Here is a 20,687-nt window from a genome sequence, read left to right as displayed (position 1 = left end):
ACAAAAATCCAATATTATTTGTATAAAAGACTTTTAAATATGATTTCCCTTAAATTAATGAAGAATGATTATTGTCAGTCAAATGTAAAAATATAATATACATTATACAATACCTGAAATGAAAAAGTGAACTTACAATGAATATGAACTATATATCTCAACAGAGGACATGAGGAATACTGTAAATCATATATATTTTTGTGAGATATAAATTTTTGTGAAACTCTCCAGAATATTTCTATCATGCATATTTCACATCTTATGAATATTATTGTTCATTTCTCGAATTAAAATCCAAAGTGTTTTGTAAAACAGAACTTTTCAAAACTTAGTCCAAAAAAAGAAAAATTGAAGCAAAATTATTTCGACTTTTTTTCATAAAGCTCTTTAAAGAATATAACTCTGGAAAATAAGTATTCACAAAATACTGAGATGTACAGTATACTAGTGTACTAGAGTTGCTATATATCAATACAATGATCCATCTATACAACATGAACTGGCTATACTTCAGGCTGAGGTCCTCGTGTCTCAGCCCCATGTTTTATGCAATTAATAATTCAAGGCACTTTTCAAAAGTATACCTCTACCAAAAAGAAAAATTATCAAAATTTCAAAACAAAACAAAAAAAACCTTCCCAAACATCAAGAAAAAGACTAATATCAATATTAGACCCTGATTTCCCCCTGTTAATGTATCATTTTAAAAGTAACATTAATTATCAATGTGCTTTAGAGATAGATAGAATATACCATTACCTTTTTGTTGTTCATGGGCTAATTTACTCTTTCCTGTACAGGACCAACAAATCATGATGGAATAGTAAATTCCTAGAAAACTTCCCAGGTTTTATTTAACTTTTAAGTTTGCACATCCCACAGAATGCATTAAATCCCTCCATGGAATCGTTCACAGGTTCTCCACATGTGTACATATATACAGCCGAGAGTACACAAGCCCTATTTTAGGCATATACATTTACTTAATTGTAAAAATATCGAAAAAAATTATGTTGCACTTCTGGTAAAGTATTCAGGTAAATATATCTTAAGTGGAGCTGTCGTCCCTCCCCTCACCACTACACACCACCTCACTACCTGCGGTTCAGTGAAGCCCAAGTAGCAACAAGCAGTTTTATGATTAGACGATTCCTACAGTCCAGTGCTAACTGGTCTGTACAACTCATTTCATGTTTTCCATATTTATTTTCAGGATGTAGCGTCATCTTCTGTGGGCTAGCTATCTGTAATAGTTATTGTTTAGGCCTATACTACCTGTATTACTACCACTATAGAATCCCCCAAACAACCTACCAGTCTTCTCTCCTACAAACTCCTGACTTTCATGAGCTGCTTCCTCCCTTGTTATGACGTAAATCTTTCAGCTTGTTTACATGTTGATAAGTATGTTTTGTGCGTGTCTATTGCAAAAACTTTATATATAAATGAAGACATCTTGATGCATTAAATTTTCACTGGCACACTGCCTGATTACAAACATTCATCAGAATCTCTTTAAAGAATTTTTTTAATTTATGAAATTTATTTTTGTCATGTTTTTTGTTTTTTTTTTATTTGTTTTGATACTTGCATTCTTGTTACTAAAAATCTCCAGATTAAAAACTTTTTTTAATTCTAACTGCAAAAATCATTATGTAAATTACAGTTTCAGAAGTTTGAAAACAAACAAAATCCAAAAATATCAAGATAAAATTTAATATAGTCCACAAACCAATGACCTTAATGTGGTCAATAAAAACAACATGGCGGTTTTAGCAGACTGTTAAACATTTTTTTGCTTTCAGATTTATTTCAACAATTGACGGCTGTCCATGTAACATATGTAAAACTTTTGATGAGTTTAATAGTCCTAAATGAAACAGATTACAAAATATGTGTTTCAAGAGACGTAATAATACAATATTGAAAATAAACATTGGTAAATGTCACCATTTTCATTATATATCAAAAGTTTAATCAGTAAATTTTTTTTGGCAGATCAGATCAGTAGATCAGTAATAACCAACAAGGGGAGGAAACTCCATGCAATGAGTTGAAATGATGACACACATTTTTTAAAATGTTCTCAAAAAAAAACCCATGAATGATAAGGAATTTGATGGTATAATAGTATTTCTTGCAGAGACTTTCTGAAGCAGCTGAATTGGTAGGAGTATGTAGCACATAACAGCACCAGGGATCTAGCTCAAGCTAGGATGGATGAGAAGGTGAAGTTTTTTTATCTTATCTTTACCGTCTTTAAGTTGATATCTGTGATAATCTACAAGGATAATTTGTTTCAGCATTGGCGATCTAGATTAAAAAGGGAGCCGCAAATGTATAAATATATATATATAGAAACGTAAATACACATCTTTGTATAAGACCCAAGTTTAAAAAGTTCATTACTGTATAAACAAAAAATATCTTTCTGTCTATGAAAGTCAGTTTGAATTATCTTTACAAGTTTCATACAAAAGTGGTGTTCTTGTAAATGCTTCCCGTATCTTAGTTTTGTAGACAACAAAGAATCAATGTAATAAAAGATATCATATATTTGTAGAAAATAAGATCTCAGGTACAAACTTAGTCTTAAAATTAACAAATTTAATTTGAAATTGATAATGTTCCCCATGACTTTAAACTGGTCATCTACCCTTAAACCCTTATCTCCAACATCTAGCCCCTCACCTACTCTCAAACCCTTATCTCCAACATCTAACCCCTCACCTACCCTTAAACCCTTATCTCCAACATCTAACCCCTCATCTACCCTAAACTCTTATCTCCAACATCTAGCCCCTCACCTACCCTTAAACCCTTATCTCCACCATCTAGCCCCTCACCTACCCTTAAACCCTTATCTCCAACATCTAGCCCCTCACCTACCCTTAAACCCTTATCTCCACCATCTAGCCCCTCACCTACCCTTAAACCCTTATCTCCAACATCTAGCCCCTCACCTACCCTTAAACCCTTATCTCCACCATCTAGCCCCTCACCTACCCTTAAACCCTTATCTCCACCATCTAGCCCCTCACCTACCCTTAAACCCTTATCTCCACCATCTAGCCCCTCACCTACCCTTAAACCCTTATCTCCAACATCTAGCCCCTCACCTACCCTTAAACCCTTATCTCCACCATCTAGCCCCTCACCTACCCTTAAACCCTTATCTCCAACATCTAGCCCCTCACCTACCCTTAAACCCTTATCTCCACCATCTAGCCCCTCACCTACCCTTAAACCCTTATCTCCACCATCTAGCCCCTCCACCCTCAAACCCTTATCTCCACCATCTAGCCCCTCACCTACTCTCAAACCCTTCTCTCCAACATCTAACCCCTCAGCTAACCTCAAATCCCTATCTCCAACATCTAAGCCCTCTTTTACCCTCAAACCCTTATCATCACCATCTAACCCCTCACCTACCCTCAAACCCTTATCTCCACCATCTAGCCCCTCACCTACCCTTAAACCCTTATCTCCAACATCTAGCCCCTCACCTACCCTTAAACCCTTATCTCCACCATCTAGCCCCTCACCTACCCTTAAACCCTTATCTCCAACATCTAGCCCCTCACCTACCCTTAAACCCTTATCTCCACCATCTAGCCCCTCACCTACCCTTAAACCCTTATCTCCACCATCTAGCCCCTCACCTACCCTTAAACCCTTATCTCCACCATCTAGCCCCTCACCTACCCTTAAACCCTTATCTCCAACATCTAGCCCCTCACCTACCCTTAAACCCTTATCTCCACCATCTAGCCCCTCACCTACCCTTAAACCCTTATCTCCAACATCTAGCCCCTCACCTACCCTTAAACCCTTATCTCCACCATCTAGCCCCTCACCTACCCTTAAACCCTTATCTCCACCATCTAGCCCCTCACCCAACCTCAAACCCTTATCTCCACCATCTAGCCCCTCACCTACTCTCAAACCCTTCTCTCCAACATCTAACCCCTCAGCTAACCTCAAATCCCTATCTCCAACATCTAAGCCCTCTTTTACCCTCAAACCCTTATCATCACCATCTAACCCCTCACCTACCCTCAAACCCTTATCATCACCATCTAACCCCTCACCTACCCTCAAACCCTTATCTCCACCATCTAACCCTCACCTACCCTCAAATCTTTATCTCCACCATCTAACCCCTCACCTACCCTCAAACCCTTATCTCCAACATCTAACCCCTCACCTACCCTTAAACCCTTATCTCCACCATCTAACCCCTCACCTACCCTCAAAGTCCCTCTTTTTACTCTTACCCTTGTCCCTGTAACCCTTACACAACCCTAACCTTATCTCAACCACTATTGCCTCATTCTACCCTAACACAGCCCCCACTTCCACATTGCCTCATTCTGCCTCTAATGACGCCTCAACACCTTTATCGCTTCATTCTGCCTCTAAAGCAGCCCTGACCCCTTTACTGCCTCATTCTACCTCTGATGTATCCCGATCCCTATACTGCCTCATTCTACCTCTGATGTAGCCCCGATCCCTATACTGCCTCATTCTACCTCTGATGTATCCCGATCCCTATACTGCCTCATTCTACCTCTGATGTAGCCCCGATCCCTATACTGCCTCATTCTCCCTCTAATGCAGTCCCGATCCCTACACTGCCTCATTCTACCTCTGATGTATCCCGATCCCTATACTGCCTCATTCTACCTCTGATGTAGCCCCGATCCCTATACTGCCTCATTCTACCTCTGATGTATCCCGATCCCTATACTGCCTCATTCTACCTCTGATGTATCCCCGATCCCTATACTGCCTCATTCTCCCTCTAATGCAGTCCCGATCCCTACACTGCCTCATTCTACCTCTGATGTAGCCCCGATTCCTATACTGCCTCATTCTACCTTTGATGTAGCCCGCTTCCTTTAATGCCTCATTCTACCTCTGATGTATCCCGATCCCTATACTGCCTCATTCTACCTCTGATGTAGCCCGCTTCCTTTACTGCCTCATTCTACCTCTAATGTATCCCGATCCCTACACTGCCTCATTCTACCTCTAACACAGTCCTAACCCCTGCAGTGTAGCTCCATGCTGTTAGTTCATTCTATGATGGAGGGTTAAGCAGATATATAGATATAAATGTGTGTACATGCTCTGCAGGTTAAACTTTTTTATCTTAACTGACCATCTGAAAAAATATCCCTGGTGCCAAATATACTGGCAGCAGTTTCATTAGCTAAAATCACCATCTTACTCTTTTCATCAATATTTTCTGCGTATTTTTATTCTGCCAATGAAAACTTATTTCAAACAAACCAATGTTGGTGTTCTGTTGTCAAATATACCGATTATATAGATCTAAAAGGGAAAAACATTCCAAAATTGATTAATAAGCAAAATAAGCTTATATTGAGGTTTAGGATCGAAGCTTTGTGCGAACTAAATTGGACCAAAAAATGTTCATAGATTTTCTAAAAATTTAGTTTTTCCTCTATAATTGATTTAATGTTAATATATTTATCAAAAATATTTGAATAAAGATTGCCATTTTGTAGACTGAAATGGTCAGTGCTAGGCATAATATAAGGTGGGGTTTATGTTAGATTGAAGGGAACATGCAAATTGGCAGACCGTATTGACCAGTTTTCAAAATGACCAACCACACAGTGGTCAAACTGGCCACACACCAGTCAATAGAGCACAGGTAGCACAAGTTTTTACCTGACATGAAACTGTGGTTTCCTAAAAGAAAACGATTACAAGGGATTTACAACACAACATCGTGAACGCCTCAAAGCTAGCCTAGCTCATTCCGGCGATTACCCGCAAACATAGGGTGTTAAAAATAGTCCACATCAACACATACAGCTACATCAGAATCAACAGAATATGAAATAAACATGATGGAAATAAAAACGCATTGTGAGTCATCAACACTGAAAATAAACACAGCATAACAACTGCCAAGACACAAGATACAGACGATAGTCCAGGATCTACTAACAGGTGTGAGGAGGCACGTGTCATCTGATGGTGGAGTTCTCACCTGGATCAGTTATTGGTATATTGAATATTTCTGTCCATGTATCTATGTAATATATCTGATGTCTCCTTATCTGGTGACATCCCTGACCTGACATCTGGATGTCCAGTATGGTGACATCTCTAGAGTTTTATAAATCTATATGACATTCCAACAACTTAATTGAAAAAGAAAAGATATAGGAAAGAATTTATTTTTGATAAAGTTTTGTTTATTGACAGAATTTAATTTTTCGATTCAAGGTTATATCAGTCATTTCATTTATTTATCGTTTTTTCTATTTTTCTTCTATTACCACAATCCCAAATATTAATATTAATCAAGCTTTACTTCATCTCTTTTCTGTTCACTGTTTGGCCTTGACCTTAACTATCTATCATGACATCTAATTTTCTTTGATTCCTGTTTTTTATCAACAACATTCTCAATCTACCAAGCCATACACCTAATCATCGTCATATCTGTAAGTAAAGCGTGGCTATTGAAACAGAAACCATGGTGATGAAAATAAAGTGGCAAAAAATCAAAACCAAAGTGATCACAAAAAATGAAAAAAAAATAAACACAAGTGATATGACACAAAAAAAAGATTACCATCTAAATGTGAAAATCAGACGAGGTAGTTACGGAAACAAAATGGGAACCGATCATGCGATTAAATGTGTTACAGTTGTATCATCAGGCAAATCCATTGGCGAGGACACTTAGTAAACGACCTGATGCTGCCAAACTTACGAGAACGTATTTTGCTTCCTTCATAGTATGGAAGATAGACGTGAGTTTCAGAGAGAGGCTTTCCAAACAAGGGTGATTGTGGCAAAAAGTCATCTCCTGTTCCGGTATGCAGCGATAAGAAAAATTCAAAACGCATATTCATGAAAATAATTGTAACATATGTTCTTCACTGAAGAAAAACCCAAGTAAACTTTCCAATCCATTGAAATAAAGTCTCATTTTGTAGTAGACAGTGTGGATTAGATATGCAGCGTGTGTGGTACCGATTATTCCAAGGTCAATCAAACTTGACCTTGACTCTGTCCTTATCCTTTGAAAACATTCAGCCTTGAACTTTAGTAAAAACAAGAACAAAATTTCACAAAAATTTTTAAAAAAATTTTCACTTTAAACAGAAAACAAAAATTTGGTTTTAAACTCTTTGCTTGCCATGTAAAATCATTAAACCTGGAAAACTTCAACACATAATAACTCTTAAAGTGGATGAATAGCATAATATCGCCTCAAAAATCAGTAACATCCGACACAACTAGCTCAGGCAGGATTTCCCACCAAGAGCAGGCAAAGAGCTAAACAAGCATATTAGTTATATTTTATCTTAAATACAGGAGAGCATTTAACTGAGGAATGATTTCATATACAAAAATAAATAGGTAATAAAAATTTTAAATAGTGGTTAAAAAAGGTAAAACAAATTTTACAGAAAGTGGGATATCTAAGTAGGGAGGAAGCCATTATGATGCTATATTCCTTATACAGGGTGGAGGAGTATAAGCTAAAAGGAATGTCTTCAGCCCTTGTCCAGCTGACAGGCTACACTTAATAATGCCTATATAAACAATAAGCCCAGATATCCAAGATATATTAAACAAGATATCTGAGATATAATCCAGATATCCAAGCTATAAGGCAGGATTCTTAAACAATTAACTCCCCAGGATAGTAAAGGATTCATATATTTATCTATAGTGCTTTATTTTCCAGCTTTGGAACTAACAACAAAATTGTCCAACACATCATGTTGATATATTACAGATATATGATTTTGGATGAAAATTAAGACACAATATCATAAATTAACTGCTAATTTCAGTTTAAAAATCAGCATTAACTAGAAGTTCATACTTTCCAATGTTGTATCACATATTATGGAAAGAAAAGCACTATGTTGCGATCAACATGTTTTTAGGGGACACCGATTCCCAGAGTACCTTTAGAGTATAGTTCTTTATACCGAGGGATTTCTTTGAGTGAATCTGAAATATGACATTCAATGTGGACTGAAATATGATATAACATCAGGTTTTGATTTTCTCTCTGATTTTACAGTCAAACCACAGATACAATACAACTGTTAACCTGCAGCCTAGCATTCCAGAAAACATTGAGGAGACATTTAAACAATGATGTTGCTGCAATGAAAACATTTTTTACCTGGACTAAATCTTAACCACCTGAACAAGATTTTACTGATTATTTGACACATGTCATCAAGACATTATCTGGTTTACTTATTAGTTTGCCCTGTTGATAAGGCATCTCTAGGCATACAACTAACCAGTTCAAAATCTGAGAACAAAATTGATTACATTTATGATAAAAATTGTTCCCCTTTTACAATATTTAGTGCCCTTACATAGACCAAGACTTAAACCTAGGCAAACTGAGGGTATTAGTGGGGAAAAAAACAGACAAATATGATACAAGTATACGTTAGGCCAGGTAATTAACATTATAATCAATGAACACACGAAGTGCTCTCGTTAGAAACATATATACTATGGTGTGTTGTAGACTCCGTCTTTTGCCACATGCTCCAAATTAAGAGCCTTCATTGGGATTATGTATGTTGTCTAACACAGCCCAGGCAGCTACCGAGTGAGTGAAGATTTGTGCTGCATAACTCGCATACCATGGTACCATTAACAACCAGGTTTATAAAAAAAAAACACCTATTATTAAATAAACATGTGGGGAATGTTCTTTTATTATCAAATAATGTTGTTGCATGATAAATATAATATAAATATATAGTTTCCGTGTACATTAAACGTCTGTGGCAATGATCAATGTAATTTTGATGTTTTTAATGCAGTGTATATAATGTAGATATATTGCACTGATAAATACAAATCTATTAAGTATTAATGAATTACAATATAAAGTGTTAGTTTAAATTAAGGTTTTAAGGACTGAAATAAAAATCAAAGATATATCAGTTCCAGATAAATATCAATTAAAATAAATCATTAATAAATATTATCCATGTAATAATATTACCAGGTATTCTAAAATTCTGTTTGATACACCAATATTGTATAATAGTTTTTATTTACAAACCTTAACTCACCATCAGAGCCAAGTATATCTGTATTATTAGCATAAAAAATCTTATATATTTACATAAACTATTCTTAGTTGTCTCCCCTTACACACTGTATCACGGCACACTTATAAGTGCAGAGCCCAATTTGTGAAACAAACTGGGATTCACAAAAGTTAGTAATTAATTCAGTCACAGATTAGATCCTCACACCATACAAAACCTGACTTTCTATTTGACTGTCTTATCCACTACCTAAGTTGACTTTGTAATCTTTATATCATAGATTGGTATTTTCGGACAATGTCCCACCAAAACACAAATATTTCTTTTGTAAATGTTTAGGAATAAAAGTTTAAATAAAAATTTCAAAAATTTTAAAAGACTTTAAAAAAATATTTAGGTTATAGTTGTCTTCAGTAAATTTTTATTCATGAAGTTCAATTTTACTGAAAAAATCATTACTGTAATTTGGTTGTAAGCTACCCTTATCAAACTGAGAATGAAATGGTTAGCTTATAGAAAAAAAAACCCACATCATTTCAAGACTATTTTCTTAAGTGAAAATCATTAAGATCAGTTGAAATCAAGAAATAGAAAACATTTGCACAGTAGACTTTTGAAAAAAAAGTATTATCAAACTCCAGAGTCTCATTAAATGTAACAAATGACTCAAACAGAATAAATAGCAAAAGGAATGATCTAATTGATGAATATTTAAAAAAAAAAAAAAATGGAATTTGACCTTTTTCTGACACCAATGCAATGACAAGCTGACTAGCCAATGAAATCAGTGAATTGAATTGTGATGAAAACTCAAACAGCCACTCAGATCAGTGAAGTTGGCTACCTAGCCAATCACATCACACTAGGCACGGCACTTCTTATTTAACGCCTCACCAAGTGAGCTGAAGCGAATGTTAGCCTCGTCGAGTGATATCCAGCGTGAATACCTAAAGCTGTTACTATACCAACTGTTTCCACTGTAACGGGTTGTGCCTACAGTTTCATATTGATAGCATTTATTAATTCTTCTCAATATTCTTCAGATAATTAAGTCAAACGAAAAATTTTTAACAAAATAATTTAATAAACATCTATCCAGAAGAAAATATACAAGTAAATTTTTCTATTGGTGGTCTAAATATTTTTTTGTTATACAAAAACGATCTAAACATCTGTATTTTGTCTTCATTCTATCATTCTATCGTCATATATTGTCTTCATTCTATCATTCTATTGTCATATATTGTCTTCATTCTATCATTCTATTGTCATATATTGTCTTCATTCTATCATTCTATTGTTGTATATTGTCTTCTGATAATGGCGGATAGAAAAATAACTATTAACGTAAACAAACAATAAACATCATCAATACATCATTACCATGTCAATCCGTACAAAACCTGTTTTGGCAGCAAACTATTTTTTTTAGTATTTTCTATCTCATTAGGGATCATATTTACAACAAATAACTACCAAGGTATTTTGTAACAATATCATCATTATTGTGCACATGTTTTGATGACATCACCATATCAACTTAACACACATGCGGTACAAAACTTGGTTGTTTTCTAAACAGATAGATCTACATGTTGGATTTATCTACAAATAATACCATAAAATCAATCCAATATAAATTAAATATGTATTTTTACATACCTCCTTCATCTTCTGAGTCTGATAACAAGGTATCTTGCATGGTTTCCGGGGACACGACCTTGTACTTGTCCTCTGAAGCAGGCACAGTTTCTGTCACCTCAGTGACAGTGCTCAGTGTGTCAACAACAGACAGGTATCCTAGTCGTTGGGCAATGGACAAAGCCGTTTGGTGATTCTACAGAAAAGAAAAAAAAATAACACATTGATAAATAATTTTAATTGTTTATTGTAATGCAATCTTAAGTATTATCAATGGTCTATCAACATTGTAAGTTCACAGTGTAAAATGGTTAAACAGTAAATCCAGTAGACATGAAATGTGTAAAATAGCCACAGACATGCTACATAGAAATCCCAATAAAGGTATAACAACAGGAATCCCTATGTCAGTCACATAAACAAGGAAAAACTCTAAATTACTGGAGATCATCAAACAATATCATTTTCTGCTCTCAAAGAAGCGACATTTTCATTATCTTGTAAATTACACAGCGCTATTTCAGTAGTTGATTGATACTGATTTAATGAACACAACATATTTTGAGGACAGGCCAATGTTAAGGTCATATTCAACAAAATTGATCTATATAAGATAACAGGTAACTAATTCTCTACTGTACAACAGTTAATACACTCTTAAAGGTTTGATGAATAGTGTGGTATAAAACTGTCATTATGTACATTATGTACTTTTTCCCCAGAGAAATAATCATGAAAGTTACACCCCATCAAATGAAATAGCTATACAGGTAAACATGTAAACAAACAAGTATCTGTAGCTGATGCTGAAATAGGAAAGTAGAATATCACTTACATTGGTAACAGCGTTTGGTGAGGCCTTGTTTTTCAGGAGAAGGTTTACGACCTGTACATGCCCTTGTTGGGCTGCCTGGTGAAGTGGAGTGTATCCGAGCTAGGAACAAAAAAGGGTCACAATGTAGACAGGAACAAAGTAGGTCACATAATAGACAGGAACAAAGTAGGTCACATAATAGACAGGAACAAAGTAGGTCACATAATAGACAGGAACAAAGTAGGTCACATAACAGACAGGAACAAAAAAGGGTCACAATGTAGACAGGAACAAAGTAGGTCACATAATAGACAGGAACAAAATAGGTCACATAATAGACAGAAACAAAGTAGGTCACATAATAGACAGAAACAAAGTAGGTCACATAATAGACAGGAACAAAATAGGTCACATAGTAGACAGAAACAAAGTAGGTCACATAATAGACAGAAACAAAGTAGGTCACATAATAGACAGAAACAAAGTAGATCACATAATAGACAGAAACAAAGTAGGTCACATAATAGACAGGAACAAAGTAGGTCACATAATAGACAGGAACAAAATAGGTCACATAATAGACAGAAACAAAGTAGGTCACATAATAGACAAACAAAGTAGGTCACATAATAGACAGGAACAAAGTAGGTCACATAATAGACAGAAACAAAGTAGGTCACATAATAGACAGAAACAAAGTAGGTCACATAATAGACAGGAACAAAATAGGTCACATAATAGACAGAAACAAAGTAGGTCCCATAACAGACAGAAACAAAGTAGGTCACATAATAGACAGAAACAAAGTAGGTCACATAATAGACAGGAACAAAATAGGTCACATAATAGACAGGAACAAAGTAGGTCACATAATAGACAGGGAACAAAGTAGGTCACATAATAGCCACAGTGATGTAACCTTCCTCTTGATCAGCAGATGACAATATAATACTTCACATTACAGGAATTCATTAAATGTCATTTAAGTTGTTTGTTGTTACATCAAATCATTGAAATAATCATTTTTAACTAAATTATAAAATGTTTTTTGACTGATGATTGAATTCCATGATTTTTCACTTATACACATACATGTATGCTGAAATGATATCACATTGGTAATTTTTTTTATCAAATGTATTCAACTGGGCTTTTTTTTTTTTTTACTAAATAATGGATGTTGGAATTTCTGACAAAATCTGGCAACAAAAATTGCATTGACAAGCTGACTAGAGTAGCCAATGAAATCTGTGAAATGAGGTTTGATGAAAACTCAAACAGCCACTCACATCAGTGAATTTGGCTAGCTAGCCAATCAAATCACACTTGTTGTACGCCTCACCAAGTGAGCTGAAGTGAATGTTGGCCTCGTCGAGTGATATCCAGAGTGAATACCTAAAGCTGTTTCTATACCAACTGTTTCCACTGTAACAGGGTTCTGCCTACAGTTTCATATTGACAGCATTTTAATAAATTCTAAAAAAAAATATTAGCTTAATCTCATTTTAATGAAAATGTCTCTTAATTACACCTCAGTAACATCTGGGGGTATTCCTATACAAAGCTAGTAATTGTAAGGAATGTCAAGAGTTACCTACCTTAGTGGTTGCGCTCACTGATGCACCTTGGTCTAACAGGAAGCGAACCATGTTGATTTGTCCAAAATGGCAGGCTGTGTGTAAAGGAGTATAGCCGGCCTAGAAGAAACGAGGTCAAAAGTAAAAAGTCATATTATATCCTCAAGAACTGAAGGGTCAAAGGTCATATAAACATCGGTAAGAAGTAACTATACACTTCTCAATCAAAGGAATTTTTTTATTTCCATCACCTTATCAATTCCCACATATTGCTTATCAAGTAAAATCAATCATTTTCAATTGTTTTATGCATCATCCTTCTGATAGTAATAATATATATACATGTATTTCAAATTCTCAAAACACTTGAATTTGAACTTTTATTTTGAAATATGAAGAACACAGTATTTTCTAAACAGTGAGCATCACCTTTGTCTGGGGGTCAGTGTTTGACCCATACTTGACCAGCACTTCAGCAATGTTGACCTTGTCTTCTTGTGCAGCCAAGTGCATGGGGGTCAAACCATTCTGTAATATGGAACAGGTAAGTTGATGAACAGATTGCATTTGTCACAGATATTGTCCAAGTTGTTCAGAGGTAAATAGTAAATGTTAGATATCAGTAAATCTCTCGTTAAAAATAATTTTTGTCTTTTGAATCAATTCTAACAGATATTACTTTTATTCAAGCATACTGAATGTAAACATATCAATAACAAAATCCAAAGACCACCATCTCATCTATCCCTATATTTCCCTTTGGTAAAGATCCCCACTCCCTAATCCACTGCACTTAAGCTCCCTCCCCCACCCTACCCAGTGTTTCATTCTGGCAGAGAACCTCTTTCCCTCAACCCCTTTATTTCCTTCTGGTAAAGACCACCTCCCATCAACCCCTTTATTTCCTTCTGGTAAAGACCCCCTCCCCTGAAACCCTTTCTTTTCCTCTGGTAAAGACCCCCTCCTATCAACCCCTTTATTTCCTTCTGGTAAACACCCCCACCCATCAACCCCTTTATTTCCTTCTGGTAAACACCCCCTCCCCTGAAACCCTTTCTTTTCCTCTGGTAAAGACCCCCTCCCCTCAACCCCTTTATTTTCCACTGGTAAATGATGAAGTTGTATCAGATGTCTATATTAACCCCCTCCCCCACCTCCTGTACATTACTTAACAGTGACATTCCTTATAACTTACATGGGCCTTGGAGTTGACCTTGGCCTTCTGTTCCAGTAGTAGAGAGACCATATCTGTGTGACCTTCCTGGGCTGCCAGGTGAAGAGGTGTGAACCCATTCTGAAAGGCAATCATCATCATTATTGACAAACACCAATCAGAATCTATTTTTATGTGTTCTATCTTGTTTAATATACAATTTATCTCTTTAATGCAATGCTATACAGATGTGCTTTTATTTCTTCCACCTGGATCCCACCAGCAAGAAGAACTCTTTAGTGTTTTAAAGATGATCCAGACCATCTGCTGAATTTTCAGTGATTAATATATACCAGACTTTTTTGTTTAAAACACTTTGTAATTACCTGATAATATCTGGTAAATATTTGGTACCAATTGGCATTTTTTTTAATAACTGTTACCTATATGTTGTAAAACATAGGGGTAAACATTAGATCTGGTAAACTTTGGTAAATTCTGGTAAACTTGTGTAAGCTTTGGTAAACTCTGGTAAACTTTTGACAACACTTTAATGTGATGTTACACTTCTAGTAACACTTGATAAACATTTATAATCCACATGTATGAGATTAGACTGGCATTGTCTACCTTAGATTCTGCATCAGGGTTGGCACTGAACTCCAATAGTGTCGTGGCAATGTCCATCTGGTTCTTCTTGGCAGCAATGTGTAGTGGCGTGTATCCATTCTATAACACATGTAACGACATTCACGACACTGTATTCAACAATATTAACATCACAAGAAATGCTCCCACACTAAAACAACATTTTAATCTGTGGTTAAAAATTAAGTAAAATCTATTAAAGCTCTTTTGTCCACAGACTGAAGGGAGACAACTCTGTTAATTAAGCATTGATGAGGAATTTCATGTCTTGACCACTGGAGACTCTTGGAGGGATTCTCACGTAAGATCACCTGACAGTCAGTCTGGTGAAGACTGTCCACTGGTATTGTCGATATGTCTATCTAATGTGTCCCAACATGTGATATTCTCTATGGTATCTATTCTGATGACCTTACTTTTAGACTTGATATCCTTAGGTTCTCTGTGTTGTGAAGGCCTAATGTTTACAATGCCGTTGTTGATAGTCTCTGATAGAGTGTTATTGTTACACCTTACCTTGGCACTGCTGTGTGGTGACGCCTTGTTGTCAAGTAGTAGAAGTGCCACACTGACGTGGTTGTAGTGAGTAGCCACATGCAGGGGTGTCAAGCCATTCTTGCCTTGGACATCAGGGTTGGCATCCTTCTGCAGCAACAGGCGTGCCACTTTGATATTGCCATACTTGGAGGCAATGTGCAGAGGTGTGAACCCTTTCTGTAAAACAATGAATAGGCAATGTTTTTAATCATGTACCAAGCAGGGCATCAGCACATATACTCTGGCTCAAAGTAAGGGGTGGACTTATAAATAGGCATGGGTTGACTGTCTGATCTGTATGCTATATGTTGTTAAAAGAAGTCTAATATAAATATCGTCCATATAAAACAATTTTGTGTAAATTATTTTTCCTAATATGAAAATATTGAGGTTTCTTACCCTTATTTCAGTAAGAAATAGTGGGGCTCCCAATGGGATACCTACCTTGGTGGTGAGACTATGTGTAGCTCCTTGCTCCAAAAGAACAGATGCGACCTCTTCGTGCCCCTCTTTGGAGGCGATGTGGAGTGGTGTGTACAGATCCTTGGTGACAGCATCCGGTGATGCACCGTGCTGGAGGAGTAGTGTCACATTGTCAACGTTCCCAAGTCTGGCCGCAATATGTAAAGGTGTCTGCTGTTCCTGTAATACAAAAACACCTAGATTTAGTAAACATACAATACGGAGCCATGTTATTAACACTCAAGGTACTGGTAATCTAATATTTATCAATTATGGACTTCTCTTGAGGTGAATATGTGGTTATATGAACTCAAAAAAGAAACACATGTATTAACCAGAGCATTAACAAAACTAAATGATGTCACAAAGAAAATTCAGGTGCATTAATCTGATGTTTTTATAATGGAAACACTGAGTCAATACCACAAATCCCCAACTACCACATGATCATGATTCATCCAATGAGAATGCAGGAAATGCTGCATTATCGAACAAGTATAGTTTCTTTTGTAAATGACTAGATGATAAAAGTTTATATACCTCATCCCAATATGTATCCATTGAAATTATTAAACACAATTAAATCCATTTATAGAGACTTTTTTTAGGTAGTAGGCAATCCTCCAGATAAGGAGCCAAATATATATGTCTGACATTCAAGACCAAGGTAAGACCAGACACTTGAGGACTGGATATCAGATCATAATAAAACACTGAGTTTTACTCTTATCTGTATCTGTAACCTCAAAGTACAAGAAGAGGGTCAAAATAGGTATATACCACAAATATCCTAAACACCACCTCACACCCTCTGTTAACTTCCAAAAACAACTAGAGGTCAGTACCAGACCGTAAATACACTAAATGCCACCCATGGTACAACTGTTGAGCTTTTATAACTCTTACCATAAATACACAAAATATCAAACCTCTAGAATACCCCAATACCACTGGCCCCAAATAACTCAAATTGTCGATGGACTGTACAACAATACAATATATACCCTAGTACCACCCCTTACACTCTGGTGGTAACCTTTTAAATACAGTATAATGTCATCATAATATTACATTACAATTAGGGTTATAGGGTAAAGGAACCCCAACCCCTCTCTGTTCTGTCTCCTAGGGTTAAAGGGTAAGGGACCCCCCCCCCCCCCTCTCTCTGTTCTGTCTCCTAGGGTTATAGGGTAAGGGAACCCCAACCCCTCTCTGTTCTGTCTCCTAGGGTTATAGGGTAAGGGAACCCCCACCCCTCTCTGTTCTGTCTCCTGGGGTTATAGGGTAAGGGAACCCCCACCCCTCTCTGTTCTGTCTCCTGTCTTCACTATGTACATATCTGCTTTATAACACACCTGCTGTAAATGACACCTCGATAAGTCGACCTTATCAGGGGTTGGGAGCCTGATGGAAAGGATATGTTAAGGAGAACAGCACTAAACTGTACATTTAACAGTACATGTGTGTTGGTTTATTTCAAGATAACAATGTCTCAGTACTTGTTCTCCTCTCCAGGCTATATTTGAAGTTTACTTTGTGTATTGGGGTGTGGTTGATGAATGCTCTCTCACATCCTTGAATAAATTACATACACAGTGACTCAAGTCGCTCATTATTGGGAAGCATTATACAGACATTCATGTAGATTTCTGTCCAGTCTTCTGGGTCTAATTCCATGTCATTTATAAGACAGCAAGCACTGCTATATTTTTGCTGCCATGCAACCGGCCGCCATAACACTTGACAGAGTACATCACACACAAATTGGCAGGTAGACATAAAACACAACAACAGCAGGCAGAGGAGCTAGGGACATCAACCTATTAATTACTCAGTATGTCTGCAACTCCCCAGTACAGCTTGTCTACTTCAAACATTTTACCAGGCAGAACAACAAATATTTTACTGAGTAGGACAACAAACATTTCACTGACGAGGACAACAAACATTTTGTTGAGTAGGACAACAAACATTTTGTTGAGTAGAATAACAAACATTTTACTGAGTAGAATAACAAACATCTTACTGAGTAGGACAACAAACATTCCACTGAGTAGGACAACAAACATTTCACTGAGTAGGACAACAAACATTTTACTGAGTAGGATAACAAACATTCCACTGAGTAGGACAACAAACATTTTACTGAGTAGGACAACAAACATTCCACTGAGTAGGACAACAAACATTTTGTTGAGTAGGACAACAAACATTCTACTGAGTAGGACAACAAACATTTTACTGAGTAGGACAACAAACATTCCACTGAGTAGGACAACAAACATTTTACTGAGTAGGACAACAAACATTCTACTGAGTAGGACAACAAACATTCTATTGAGTAGGACAACAAACATTCTACTGAGTAGGACAACAAACATTTTACTGAGTAGGACAACAAACATTCTACTGAGTAGGACAACAAACATTCTACTGAGTAGGACAACAAACATTTCACTGAGTAGGACAACAAACATTTTACTGAGTAGGACAACAAACATTTTACTGAGTAGGACAACAAACATTTCACTGAGTAGGACAACAAACATTTTGTTGAGTAGGATAACAAACATTCCACTGAGTAGGACAACAAACATTTTACTGAGTAGGACAACAAACATTCCACTGAGTAGGACAACAAACATTTCACTGAGTAGGATAACAAACATTTTGTTGAGTAGGATAACAAACATTCCACTGAGTAGGACAACAAACATTTTACTGAGTAGGACAACAAACATTTCACTGAGTAGGACAACAAACATTCCACTGAGTAGGACAACAAACATATCACTGAGTAGGACAACAAACATTTTACTGAGTAGGACAACAAACATTCCACTGAGTAGGACAACAAACATTTTACTGAGTAGGACAACAAACATTTTACTGAGTAGGACAACAAACATTCCACTGAGTAGGACAACAAACATTTTACTGAGTAGGACAACAAACATTTTACTGAGTAGGACAACAAACATTCCACTGAGAAGGCCTGACAACCAGGATGATAATTTGTGAACCGCTTTGAGACAGCAATATTGTAGTGATATAGCAGTACATAGGAACTTCATTAAACTGTCAGCTGTCTATCCACTACAAACATTTAAACCACTTTTTCAGAAATAACAAAATTTATCAAAAATTCACAGAATGTTAAGAATTCATATCATAAAATTTTAACAGAGGAAGGTTTCCATTTACTGCAATATCAAATATATGAGTGAGTAGAAGTCAATCACCACAGGAGGAGAGGCCTGGTTCATCAATTTATTCTGTTGACTGGTTTCGCCCTCTTGGGTTTCTTCAGGACATTTAACTCATCCTTCAATCAACCTGCATACCTCAAGGTATCCAGATGAGGGGCCGAGGAACCCATAATCCACCTAAGATGTTAACCCAGTGATGACTATCCCCCCTCTGCTTTATTATATACATATATCTATATTATATATGTAATATTATCACAGTGTAATTTTATTCATTACAAATGAAATATTATAAAACAGGTTTGCTATTCACCACAATTATTTGAAGAGATAAGGTGGGTTTTTTTCGGTTCAAAAAATAGTTCAAACATTTCATCTTACTTAGTCAAATGTTTCCCTTTACTACAGATATTTAAAAGAACAGAATTACGGTTTCTCTCTAATAAGTTTACAGTATGTGGGAGTAAAACATTCATCCAAGCTGTAGGTCCACCACTGCAAACAATTTATTTATCTATATTGTACTGAGCCGGGTTCCGTCTGCTGTATGTAGTATTGAAAATGGCTAGAGTCAGCAAAATTATAATGCTGAAACAATATGTTTATCCCACAAATATTGTGTCCGATGTAAGTCAATTCCCATGAAAACTTGAAATGTAGCATTTACATTACTGATACCATATGATGCCATATTGAGAATAGGTTTGTATTTTGGACAGACAGTATTCATGATATACATGGTGTATATACAGCAGAAGGATTTCCACAGAATGTGTCTAACACTACACACAAACAAAATCAATAGAACTGGCCTGCACCAGTCACTGGCACAAAGGATCAATATCAAGTGCTGCGCCACACACTGACTCAGAGGTGCTATATAACCTCTGGATAGGCCTGGCAGCCCAATGGAATCACAAGTACAACAGGAGAAATTCTCCACCAGCCGGGAGAGGTCATATGATCATGAACTTGGACAGGGGGGCACATGACCACAACCAATGACAGGGTATCACATGACCTTAAACAAGGGCAAGGGTGTCACATGACCACAACACAGGTCAGGGTGCAACGTTGACATTATCCAGACAATCAATTTTGTTTGTTGCTGCAGAAATCTGAAGATAGACTTAAGCCAATTTTTTCAGAGATCATTTCTGAAGTCATGTGGATACAATGTGAATTAAACATGATACTGCAGTTTTGTCTACCTACCCTAGCACGTGCGTCAACGCTGGCGCCATTACGCAGGAGGATCCGTATGATATCTGTCTGATTTGCGCGAGCGGCCAGATGAAGTGCAGTCTCCCCTCGTACAGTGGTGAAGTCTGGGTTGGCATTGTTCTGGATCAGGTAGATCACAATGTTCATGTGACCCATAAATGAAGCCACGTGAAGAGGAGTAAGGCCAGACTGGAAAAGAACAACAACATTATTTACTGACCAATCAAATTATCAGGATTTATACAGCCCTGGTCAGATAACAGATGACAATATGGCTCCTCTAATATGTTAAAGAATTCGACATGAAAGTTTCATTGAAGACATTTCAGAATTCAA

The 20,687-nt window shown here is 36.5% G+C and overlaps 1 protein-coding gene across 1 annotated transcript in view; it reads right to left on the bottom strand.

The window, feature by feature from the left end:
- Positions 1 to 20,687, bottom strand: part of LOC117341927 (titin-like) — a 234,759-nt gene that overhangs the window by 133,174 nt on the left and 80,898 nt on the right. Inside the window, 10 exon segments of the mRNA XM_033903835.1 lie at positions 6,758 to 6,853; positions 10,749 to 10,923; positions 11,563 to 11,661; positions 13,140 to 13,238; positions 13,548 to 13,646; positions 14,314 to 14,412; positions 14,902 to 15,000; positions 15,436 to 15,633; positions 15,901 to 16,098; positions 20,343 to 20,540. Coding sequence (XP_033759726.1) covers positions 6,758 to 6,853; positions 10,749 to 10,923; positions 11,563 to 11,661; positions 13,140 to 13,238; positions 13,548 to 13,646; positions 14,314 to 14,412; positions 14,902 to 15,000; positions 15,436 to 15,633; positions 15,901 to 16,098; positions 20,343 to 20,540 — 1,360 coding nt within the window.

This window comes from Pecten maximus, chromosome 1 (genome assembly GCF_902652985.1).
Source record: "Pecten maximus chromosome 1, xPecMax1.1, whole genome shotgun sequence".
NCBI lineage: Eukaryota > Metazoa > Mollusca > Bivalvia > Pectinida > Pectinidae > Pecten > Pecten maximus.
Note: the sequence above shows the minus strand (reverse complement) of the source record. Positions and strands in the feature narration are given on the sequence as shown.